Here is a 12,602-nt window from a genome sequence, read left to right as displayed (position 1 = left end):
AACCAGTTGTGTCACCAGGGACTTAGGGCTACTTGCTTGACCTTTTTATTTATTTACTTTTTAATATCATTATTGGAGTATAATTGCTTTACAATGTTGTGTTAATTTCTGCTGTACAACAAAGTGAATCAGCTATATGTATACATATATCCCTATATCCCCTTCCTCTTGAACCTCCCTCCCACCCTCCTTATCCCACCCCTCTAGGTCATCACAAAGCACCGAGCTGATCTCCCTGTGCTATGCAGCTGCTTCCCACTAGCCATCCATTTTACATTTGGTAGTATATATATATCAATGCTACTCTCTCACTTCGTCCCAGCTTCCTCTTCCTCCCCTGTGTCCTCAAGTCTGTTCTCTACATCTGCATCTTTATTCCTGCCCTGGCACTAGGTTCATCAGTACTGTTTTTTTAGATTCCGTATATGTGCGTTAGCATCCGGTATTTGATTTTCTCTTTCTGACTTACTTCACTCTGTATGACAGACTCTAGGTCCATCCACCTCACTACAAATAACCCAATTTCTTTTCTTTTTACGGCTAATATTCCACTGTATATATGTGCCACATCTTCTTTATCCATTCATCTGTGCTTGACCTTCTTAAATATTTCACATTATGGGGGTAATTTCTCTCAGGGGAGTTGTTAAGAGAGCTAGTAAAACATTATTACATACCACCCATCTCTAACTAGATATTTAGCATCAGTGCTCAAAGAGTTCTAAGTGGTTGTTTGAAGCATTTATTTCTGAGATACAGATAGTGATGCTTATGACTGGTACAGTTCTTTTAGACTCATTTGAATGTCTGGCTATTCACAAGAACTAGGCATTTCTATGAGTTACAAATATGCCTAAAGAAGGTAATCGAAATTCATTTACTGGGTTTCTCAAATGGGAACAAAAAGAAATTCTATTCAAAAGGTCCTTCTCTTATTGTTCATCTCAAGAGGCTGATCTCCAAGGTATAAGTGTTATAAGGTTTACATAAGAATCTCCAGAAATTTAATGTGGGTAGATAGATACACTATACCTTTAATGTTAATATTAAAAGCTTTATAGAAGGTGTATCAACCCAAGAACTCACAAGAGGGAAGTTACAGGTATTGAAATGAATTTGCTAGTCAAGAAGGCAAATACGGATATGATTAAAGAGTGCATTTCCTTCCCTCTCTCCCACCCCTGCTTGCAGAACTTTCTGTGGCTCTCCCACTGGTTCCTCTCCAAAAAGCCCTGATAAGGTCTGAGGACCCCAACAGCTGGAGTGCTGGTGGAGGGAAGTCACCTACATGCTCTTCATTCCCCTGGTCTGTTGAGCGTTGATAGGCAATGTTATCAAGTCAAGCCCTGATGTGGTTTATTGGTTTCCTGTCTCACAAGCTAGTTTTGTCCTTCATCCTATCTGGCTCCTGAGTTAATCGAAGTGATGATCCAGGTGGGGAATTCCTTACACAGGCAATTTTGAAAGATCGATATGGGTGGAGGGCAACATTACTTCTAATGGATAATTCACTGGTAGTTAGTCTCCAAAAGAAAGTTTTATCTCTCGTGGGCTATTAGCATCCATGTTAAATTCCCTATGACTTTGTAAACAGTTGAATGCTTTGATCCTATTGGAAATATCAATCCCTTGTACTGCTCCCACCTTGAGTACAAGAAAGGACAGAATGAGGTATAGGGCAGTTGCTGAGGGATTACTCAGTATTTGAAGCTCGCACTTATGGCAGGGATGTGACGGCCGGGGATGACAGGAGTAAGCAGACATTGGAATGATAAGCTTCTAAATCAAGACTCTGTTCTCAATAACACAAATTAAAATTTGTAATTATTTTATTTGTCTTTTTTTCTCCCCTCATTCCCTCACCTCCCCCACCCCTATAATTCTAAGCTTTGTGAGGGCAAGGAACTTCTACATTGTTTACCATTATATGCCCAGTGCCTCCCCCAGTACTTCATATGTGACAGACACCATAACTTATTTGTTGAATAATTACATAAATTGGTCTTGAATACTGAAAATCTAATTTCATCACTTCAACGCTTAAGAATTCTTCAGTGACTTCTCCAAGACGTGAGATAAAATAAATCCAGAATCCTTGTTTTAGCATTAAACAAATAAACAAAAAAGTAAGTCATCTGGTTACTCCAGGTTATTTTCCTAATTAGTAGTTCACTGTTTCCTCTGCCCTCTCCCTGCAAGGAGGGGACATTTCAATCATCATAAACGACTTGCAGTTATTCACAAGTGTCATATTCGTTCACCTCTTTCCTCATAACCAGCAATAGTAAGTACAGGAATCACACATTCCAGAAAGCTTTTCCTAACTCCACCCCGGTCTTGGTTAGGAGCTAAAGTACTTCATGTTATTGGATTGCAAATTTTCTGTTTTATCATCTCTCTCTGCTCAAGACATAAACTCCCTCAGGTTAGAGGGCTGTGATGGTTAATTTTATAGCAACTCAGCCAGGCTATGGTGCCCAGTTTTTTGGTAGAACACCAGACTAGATGTTGCTGTGAAGGTGTTTTTAGATATGATTAGCATTTAAATCAGTGGACTTTGAGTAAAGCAAATTACCCTTCATAACATGACTGGGCCTCATCCAATAGTTGAGACCTTAAGAGCAAAGATAGAGGTTTCCCAAAGAAGGAATTCTCAAGATCTTAACATAGAAACACTACATCACTTTCCAGCGTGTCCCCCGGAACCTGTGTTCAAGACTACGGCATCAGATCTTGCCTGAATTGCCAGTCTTCGGGCCTGCCCTGCAGATTTCAGCCCTGCCAGCCCCCACTATGTAAGACAAGTCCTTAAACCACCCTCTCACTCTCTCTCTCTCTTTCTCTCCATCTCTCTATCTCTACCTCTATCTCTAGCACTCTCTCTCTCTGTCTCTCTATTATATAAAATATAAATATATATATATATTTCTCTATATACATATACATCTCTTGTTGGTTCTGTTTCTCTGGAGAACCTTCACTAACCCAGGAGCTTTCTATTTTAACTCCTGTGTCTAAAACGTAGCACAATAAGTAAATGAAAAATTAAATCTAGCTTGAAATCAGCCTCCCTTACTAGAAGAGGACTTTGCAGTGCAGAGATGACCAGCTAATCCTGGTGAGGTCAACTAAACCAGGTCCCCAGCACATCCCTGAGCACCCCCTCCCTGTCCCCTGGTAACCTGATCATCTGATGCATATTAAAAAATAATGAGGAAAATACACACTTTATGAATCTATTTATTTTGTTGATGCTGGGGAACACATTACAAAGATTACAACCAGCGCTGTGAGCCCTGTGAATTGGAGAGCTACTGAGCTGGAGCCTCATCCCCGACCCTGCAAGGAGACAGCAGGATCAGCTGCTCTTCTAGAGCACCTACAACTTCATGCCTTTCTCTCTGCATCCCATCCCACCCCTTTTTGTGTGCATCTTGATCTTTCAATGACTGATGAGTCACTGGAAAAGACCTCTCCACATCAGCTGCTTTGGCCTGCCTGTCACTCAGCATCTGGTCCAAACAAAACCTCAGCACGTGTTCAGTGGGGTAAGTAAGCACATGATCAAAGCTCCAGGCTAGAATTGACAGCCTCAGCCTATCTTCTGGGTGTTTGCTGGACTCCCGGGTTTATACTGGGAAATGCCAGGTCATTCCCAATATGCATCACAGAGAGTAGGTACTCATAAATATTTACTGAAAACCTCTGAGGATGAAGTGCACACAAAGGGAGATCTCACGACATGTTGCCCGTCACCAGCTCTGTCCTCCTTGGGCTCCTCTTTCTGGGCATTATTCTCCATCAGGATCTTCTGCTGAATCTCAAAGGAGAAACTGGGATCCATGCCAGCCTGTGCTCAGCAAGAAAAGAGAGATACCATGAGTGGGAAGCTGGAAGCTGAGGTGACCTCTGAAAGCTGAAGGTCAGCAGAGCTAACATCTGGGAAACACTAACTGCTGTCGAAATTGAAAAACAGATATCCCGGGTCATCCTATATTCCCACCACTGACTATCCTTTAGGATGACAAAACTTTCACACCATCAACACTAACCACCACCAACCACCACCAACAAAAGCACACTTTTGGATAAAATAATTAGAGATTTTTTTTTAAAAATGGATGCTGGCAAACAATCAATGGGCAATATTTAGGCAAAGAGAAGAATCAGTTTTTCAGCATAGTTTCTGCTTGGGGTTTGTTGGTGCTTATTTTCTATTTTTCATCCCATGCTTATTATTTACCAGCATGTTAGGTACTTTGTCTTTATTATATCATTTAAGTTTTACAAAATCTCATATTATAGAAAAGGAAACCAATGTCCTTGCTCTTAAGAGCTCCCCATGGAGCTCCTGACTTTAATTCAGACCTCCCACAGCTGTCATATGTCCAGTTTTCTCTGCAGACTCAGGGCTGCCTCAGGAGACGGTATGGTCCCGCCATCATGTTAGGGTTCCCATTTGTTTGGTACTTACTATGCCAAATATTCCTCATTTGATTTTCACGATGACTCTAAGGTATGGCGTGAGGAGGGGAATTCAATTTTGGACATGTTGAGTTGGGGGTATCTGTAGATCATCCAAGTGAAGGACAGGGTAGAGATCATGGCCATGGCTGGAGATGTATATTTGGAGGATGCAGATTTTTTTTTTAATATTTTATTAAAATATTAAAGTTCCTGGGAGAAGATGGAGGGGACGAGGTCATCCTACAGTTGGAGGGTTGGCCTTGACTAGGATATATATTCCTCATTTCAAGAGGATGAATAAAGGAAAGGAGAGGGGGATAGATACCTACGTAGATCAAGAGCTGTGTGACGGAAAGAGTTAAGAACACAGGATTTTTACATACTGAGGGCTTCACTCTTGTCAATGAAGTACAAGACCAACTCTTCCATTGAAAGTCTACCAACTGAAATATTTTTGTAGGAGCTAAATGCTGAAATATAGACTTCCATAAGTTACATTAAAAAGAAGCTTAAAAAACTTTTGTGCTACAAATAATACCAAGAAAGAAAAAACACAACCCACAGAATGGGAGAAAATATTTACAAATCATATATCTGATATGGGACTTGTATCTAGAATATAAAAAAAAACTTAAAATTCAAAATGCTCATAGAATCTGAATAGAGATCTCTCCAATGAAGATATACACATGACCAATAAGCACATGAAAAGAAGCTGAACATTATTCATTAGGGAAAAGCACTTCAATACCACAATTTGATACCACTTCACACCCACTATACTGGCTATAATGTAAAAGACAGATAATATCACATGTTGGAAAGGATAACATGCTTGTGGGGATGTAAAATGCCACTTGGGAAAACAGTCTCTCAGTTCTTCAAAAGATTAAACACAGAGCTGCAATAAGACCCAGCAATTCCACTCATAGGTATATACCCAAAAGAAATGAAAACATGTTCACACATAACTTGAATACAAATGTTCATATCATCACTATTCATAATGGCCAAAAAGTAGAAACAACTCAGATATCCTTCAACTGGTGAATGGATAAATAAAATGTGTAAAATAAAATGTGTAAAATAAAATGGTATATCTGTACAATGGAATATTATTTGGCCATATAAAGGAATGAAGTACTGACACATGGTCTGACATAGATGAACTTTGAAAACACTATGCTAAGTGAAAGAAGCCAGTCACAAAGGATCACATACTGTATGATTCCATTTATAGGAAATGTCCAGAACAGGCAAGTCTATAGAGATGGAAAATAGATTGGTGGTTGCCTAGAGCTCGTTGTGGGGAGTAGTGGAGGAGGGGTAGGGAGCGACTGCTAATGGGCAGGGGGTTTCTTCTGGGGGTTGATGAAAATGTTCTAATATACATTGTGGACAACTTTATAAATGCATTTAAAAAATACAGAATTCTACAATTTAAATGAATGAATTGTATGGTTATGGGAATCATATCTCAGTAAGCTGTTTAAAAAAAAAAAAAAGAAACTTGAGGAAAGGACTATTGACAAAGGCATGACTGAGGAACACTACTGAAGACCAGATAATAATAACAGCCATTATCTTTGAAGACTCACATGCCAGGCGCTAGGCTAAGTGATTTCCCTGCATCATTTCCTTTAATTTCACCATGAACCCATATATATTAGGTCCTTTTCCCTCATTTTACAGACAATACAATTAAAGCTCAGAAAACATAAGGAACTTGTTCAAGGTCAACAACAAGAAAGAAATAAAATGTAGCCCCCGGTCTGGGTCAGTCTGGAGCCTGTTTCTTAGTACCTGCACTATGCTGTCTTCCACAGGTTTTGCTTTTCTATTTAGCTTCAACTTTCTAGGTTCAGCACAAATGCCAGTGTCTTTAGGCCAACCTCTTTCTCCCCAGCACGCCCACAATTATCTGTCTACCAGTCTTAGAGTGGTAGACAGCCTTTTCATCTCAGAGTTAATAAAGAGATGTAGAATCAATGCATCAATAAATTAGCACTCTCCTTACCCTCTCCACACTCAGGAGCCCTAGAAGCATGACCATAGCCCCGTACAGAGAGATTTCCCCAGGCTCAGAACACTGATTAAGAGATTAGGTAGCCAGGAGCTCAACTCAGAGATAATGCATCTTTCCCTTCTCCTCTGCTTGGAGAGGGTAAGAAGAAAAGAACAAAAGCTAATCTCAACTCTTAGATAGAGAGATGACACCCACCCCTACCCCCAAGCTGGTTCTCTCAGGTTTTGAGATCTTGACGCTACCTGCCAGCTTTCCTCACCTATTAACTACAAATAGACCTAAATTAGCCCCTGGCATGTAGTAGGGGTTCAAGAAATTTTATCTTCCTTTTCCATTCAGTTCACAGTCCCCCACCCTGTCCCCCACATGGCACTTACTGTTTACGACGAACCTCTAGTCTGGAATGGGGTGACTATAAAAGAAGGGACAAAATACAAAGCTGGCTCACTAAACCGGTCTGCTTAATCTCCTCTGGGCTCGGTAATCATAGCAGAATCCTGGGGACCATTTAAGCTGAGGCACTAAGTGGCTCCTGAGGAAACTATGGTATCTGTTTACATATATCCTAACACTACTTTCATTTTCATAATATGAGAAGCAGCAGAAGAAAAATAATTCTTTATAGTAAAATATCCCAATGTTTATGTGGGCTTACATTGTGCCAGACATTGTACTGGTATTTTTTTTTAATTGAGGTAACATTGGTTTATAACATTATATCAGTTTCATGTACAGCACTATAGTCTGACTTCTGTGTACGCTACAGTGTGCTCACCACTAGAAGTCTAGTTTCCATCACCACCATACAGTTGACCCCCTTCATCCATCGTGCCCTTCTCCTCTGGCGACCACTACTCTGTTCTCTGTATCTATGTATGTTTGTACTGGAGTCCTTATAGACATCATTTTGTCCTCACACAACCCATGGTTCTCTTATTGGACAGATGAAGAAATAGAAGGTAGAAGAGCAGGAATAATTTCTCCAAGGTCACTCAGTCAGTAAGAGGAGGGGGCCAGAAACCTCTCAAAGGCTTGTGTGACTCTAATGCCAGGTCTCTCCATCTCTCCCTGACACCTCCTCCCACATCATTTCTGTTACCACCAAGCCCCGTTTCATGGAGGTTGTTCTGCCAAAAAGAGTACAGAGGAATGTGATTCTAACATGAAAATATGTTTACAAGCAATCATCCTATATCAATGCAAAAATACTAGATTAAACATTTAATAGAGAACAAACGTATGGGCACCAAGGGGGGAAAACCGCGGTGGGGTGGGGATGGTGGTGTGCTGAATTGGGCGATTGGGATTGACATGTATACACTGATGTGTATAAAATTGATGACTGATTAAAAAAAAAATTTTATGGAAAAAAAAAACATTTAAAAACAGGACACAATACCACATTAAGATAATGTACCATGAGCAAGTGGGAGTCATTTCTGGAACGCAAGGATGATTCAGTATTAGGAAATCTGTTAATATGAGCATGACATTAGTAGATGTAAGAGTAATAATCACATGATTATTCCCTAGATGAAGAAAAAACCTCTTGAAAGATGCTTCCTGATTAAAAAAAAAATTGCTCAAGAAAATAGGAAATGATGCATATTTCTTAAAGCCAAAATTGTGTTTAATGGGGTAATATTAGGGGAATTTCTAATAAGATTAGGAAAAAGTCAGGAATGTCCACTATCTCTGTTACTATTGAACACTGTCCTGGAGTTATTAACCAGCAGAATTTAAAAAGAGAAAACAATAAGGGGTACAGGAATTTACTTAAAAGAAGTAAAACTATTTTCAGGTGATTTGGTAGTTTACCTAGAGAACCTGAGAAAATCAACGATAAACTAACACAAACGATAAAATGAATGTAGTCTTTCTAAATGCTAAAGATAATGTTAATTTTAAAATAATTTCAAACAATTTCAGAATAACTTCAGAAAAGCTGCAAGAATAACACAGAAACATTCTTTCTGAAACCATTTGGGGGTAAGTTTTGAATGTGGTGCCCATCACTCCTGAATAGTTTAGGACATTCTCCAGATAACTACAACATAAGGATCAAAATAAGGAAATTATCATTGACGAACACTGAATTCACAAACTCCATTCAAGTTTAATCAATTGTCCCAATAATATTCTTTATAGGCTCTAACATAGGACCATGTGTTGCATTTAATGGTCATGTCTCTTTATCTTCTTCCAGTCTGGAAGAGTGCAGCATGGGTGGCCTCTCACAGGCTAATCTATCCTTACTCCATCCCCTCTGCACCAAGGGTGCTGGAAAAGGCAGAGAGTGACCGCAACCAAATGCTGTCTTGTCAGATATATAGAATAATTAACTGCCTGAGTGGGTAAAGAGATGCCTGGAAGTGATGTTATGCTTTTATCTTCTTTTATTTTTACCATAAAAGTTTTAAAGCGGGCTGTAAAAGTAGAAATATATATAACCATTCACTCTTTGCTAAATTCTTCTGAGTTAGGATGTTCACAAGAAAAAACTGTCTTGTTTCCAAATGGTCTCAGACACTCTCTCTTAAATTAGATTTAACAGTATATCTCTTAGATCAGCATATTCTCAGGTCTCTTTTGATCTTCAAATAAATCTCAGTGAGGGAGCTTTTTCCTAGATTAAATTTTAAACAGGCACACAGAGAGCACAAATATCCCCATTGTGTTAGATATGAGTTCTAAGTAGGTTTAAAAAATGTAATCTGACTGCCTCAAAGTTCTGTTAGGAATTCTTAGAAATCTGTCAGATTACCAGTAATTCCATGGGGCGGTAATTTGAATTTCTTTTTTTCGTTAGATTTACTTCTCTTTGTTTTTATTTTATTTTACATACTTTTTAATCAATTTATTTATTTAATTTATTTATTTTTGGCTGCATTGGGTCTTCATTGCTGCACGCGGGCTAGTTGTGGCAAGCGGGGGCTACTCTTCTTTGCAGTGCACGGGCTTCTCATTGCAGTGGCTTCTCTTGTTGCAGAGCATGGGCTCTAGGCACATGGGCTTCAGTAGTTGTGGCTCTAGGGTTCTAGAGTGCAGGCTTAGTAGTTGTGGCACACGGGCTTAGCTGCTCTGCGGCATGTGGGATCTACCCGGATCAGGGCTCGAACCCGTGTCCCCTCCATTGGCAGGCGGATTCTTAACCACTGCGCCACCAGGGAAGTTCCTTGAATTTCTTTATACGTAGAGCCTACAACTACTTTTGCCTAATTAAATTTTATGATAATCAAATCATTAGCTTTCATCCACATTGACAGTCGACTGTCTGAAGGTGTTTGAAAGCGTAACAGGTATGTAGATAATGGTTATGCTATGCTTGTTTGATGAATCTTTGTTCTCATTATGCTTTCTGGATAACTTACTCAGATATATTATTGGAGAGTCCTTATAATGTAAATAATGACATTGAGAGTTCCCAAAGAAGGTTTTTTGTTTTTGTTGGTTTGTTTGTTTATAAAGAGCAGATTATAGATTTCCTTGAGTGCCTGGGGTCCATGCTTCATTAAGTCGACTCAATGGAAGTGTTTATGGATGTTGATCTTCTATTTTCTAGTCATCTCCTTGGTGGCAGAATTACCCCCCCCTTTTTTGCTACCCCTCTTTGTGGGAGCCATTTTTCGCAGAATAGGTTGGAAAGAGAGAAGGGGGTTGTGGGAGGGGTCAGTTACTCTTCGGAGCTGCTTGGAGGCAAGGCGACATCTGGGAGTTTTTTAAAAAAATACAGATTCCTTAACCCTACACCAGAATTTCTAATCAGAATCTATGGAGGTGGATCCACTAATATGTATTTTTAAGAAGTTTCCCAAGAGATTTTTCCTTGACTAACTTTGAGAAGTTGTGTTCTACACATTGGTTTAGCAGAATGATCCCTATAAAAACCTAAGAGTTGGGGAAATGTTGCTCTCTTTATCTCCTTCTTAGCCAGCCGTAACTCGTATTGGCATATACATTTAAGAAAAGTCTATTTAATTTTAACTCAGCATTTCTCCAATTTATTTGAGTATAGAACATACTTTTTTTTCTTGATGCAACATATATTACTACAGCATGCTCAAAAGCACAGACTTTATGAAATATTGGTCTAGAGAATATGACTCACCCTGTCACCCCCTCTTAGTTATTAACAGTCAGCAACTCTTTGATGCTTGGCAACTCAGTAATAAATGTAACCACAGCTATTCATTAGGACTATTACACAAGGTTTCATAAAGCCTTCATGCCCAGTGTGATTCTCTGGCTCTTCCTCTGCTTATTCCTGAACTTTAGATGAAAAAAAAAAAAAAAAAACTGAGAAGAGTTATGGTAATTAATATACATTGATTGCTGACTATGTGCCAGGCTCTGTTCTAAGCTCTTTGCAGGCATTATACCAGGTAATCCACAGTCCTGTGAATAGTTTGTATTATTTATAACAATGCTTCAATAAGATGCTGAGGAGGGGCTTCCCTGGTGGCATAGTGGTTAAGAATCCGCCTGCCAATGCAGGGGACATGGGTTCGATCCCTGGTCCGGGAAGATCCCACATGCCGCGGAGCAACTAAGCCCGTGCGCCACAACTACTGAGCTTGTGCGCCACAACTACTGAAGCCCACGCGCCTAGAGCCCGTGCTCCGCAACAAGAGAAGCCACTGCAATGAGAAGCCCGCGCACTGCAACTAAGAGTAGCCCCCGCTCACTGCAACTAGAGAAAGCCCGCATGCAGCAACGAAGACCCAACACATCCAAAAATAAAATAATAATAAATAAATAGTTCACATAGTGAATGGTGGTTAAAACACCCGCTTTGTGCTCAGCCCCACGCCTTGCACCAGGAGGGCACAGAGCGTGGGGGAAAAAAAAAAAAGAATCCGCCTGCCAGTGCAGGGCACACGGGTTTAAGCCCTGATCTGGGAAGATCCCACATGCCGCGGAGCAACTAAGCCAGTGCACCACAACTACTGAGCCTGCGCTCTAGAGTCCACACGCCACAACTACTGAAGCCCACGCACCCACGCGCCTAGAGCCTGAGCTCCACAACAAGAGAAGCCACCGCAATGAGAAGCCCGCGCACAGCGATGAAGAGTAGCCCCTGCTCACCGCAACTAGAGAAAGCCCGCCTGCAGCAACCAAGACCCAATGCAGCCAAAAATAAATAAATTAATTAATTAATTTTAAAAAAAGATCCTGAGGAACAGAGAGATTAAGTAGCCAAACCTAAGAAAATACATCGAAAGTGGTGAAGCAGGTATTACAGACATTAAATCTGACAGATTTAAAGCCTATCATATTAATCACTCATTTTGCTTGAGCTTTACTCATCTGTCTTCCTCTACATGCTCCTCCTTGACAGTCTCATTCAGCCAAAGTTTGACCTTGGCCATGGCTTCCTAAGCCCTCTTCCTAACTCTTGCTCTCTCTTTTGAACCACAGACCCACCTTCTTAACTGCTTGTTAGATATCTCAGTGAGGAGCTACAGCTGGAACCTTAAACTCAACATATTTCTAATAGAATCTCATCTTTCCTCTCCAAACTTATCCCTTCTTTTGTGTCCCCTCCTCCCAGTCATTGGTGTATGTCTTCATGTGACACATATGAGCCCCTACTATGTGTTTGTACTGTACTCTGTTGAGGATACACATAAAAGTGAATAAGACTTGGGTTTTTACTCCTAGTGTTTACTGCTCCATAATGTCAGTGAATGCATGCCCCATCATGTCCTCCTCCTCCTTCTCTGTTATGTCCTTTCAGATGAATCTCCAGCAGCTATTTTAATCTCTAAATTATTCGTAAATTATATTCACTTGAAAGGGAATTTGACTGTTGTGGATTATTTTCCTACGACAGGTCACTGGCACATCCATAGGTGCTGTGGCAGATTGTATTCTAACGAGGGCAGCACCATCCCACACGCTCTTCTTACAAGGTGATGTCAATAGTCCTTCATCATGAGTTGGGGTCTACATTTCCTCCCCTTGGATCTGTGTGGGCCTATAGCTGCAGTGGAAGTAATACTAAGTGATACTTTCCAAGGCTGAGTCCTAACAGGCAAAACAGCTTTGGCCTGGCCCTTTAGGGATGCTTGTGCTTGGAACCCAGGCCTCAAGCCAGAAAGACTACATA

The 12,602-nt window shown here is 40.3% G+C and overlaps 1 protein-coding gene across 14 annotated transcripts in view; it reads right to left on the bottom strand.

Moving 5' to 3' along the window:
• The window catches only part of PHLDB2 (pleckstrin homology like domain family B member 2), a 229,574-nt gene that overhangs the window by 123,869 nt on the left and 93,103 nt on the right, over positions 1 to 12,602 (bottom strand). For 12 of the 14 annotated variants that reach the window (XM_082394616.1, XM_082394626.1, XM_082394625.1 and 9 more), the window contains exon 2: positions 3,697 to 3,850. The exons of 1 other annotated variant lie outside the window; for it this stretch is intronic. In XM_082394616.1, coding sequence (XP_082250742.1) covers positions 3,697 to 3,844 — 148 coding nt within the window. In that variant the 5' untranslated portion in view covers positions 3,845 to 3,850. Of the gene's footprint in view, positions 1 to 3,696; positions 3,851 to 12,602 lie in introns of those variants that run through there. One more of the 14 variants, XM_082394629.1, reaches the window with a different exon arrangement.

Source organism: Balaenoptera borealis, assembly GCF_965194805.1.
Source record: "Balaenoptera borealis genome assembly, chromosome: 5".
Lineage (NCBI taxonomy): Eukaryota > Metazoa > Chordata > Mammalia > Artiodactyla > Balaenopteridae > Balaenoptera > Balaenoptera borealis.
This window is presented reverse-complemented; position numbering and strand designations above follow the sequence as displayed.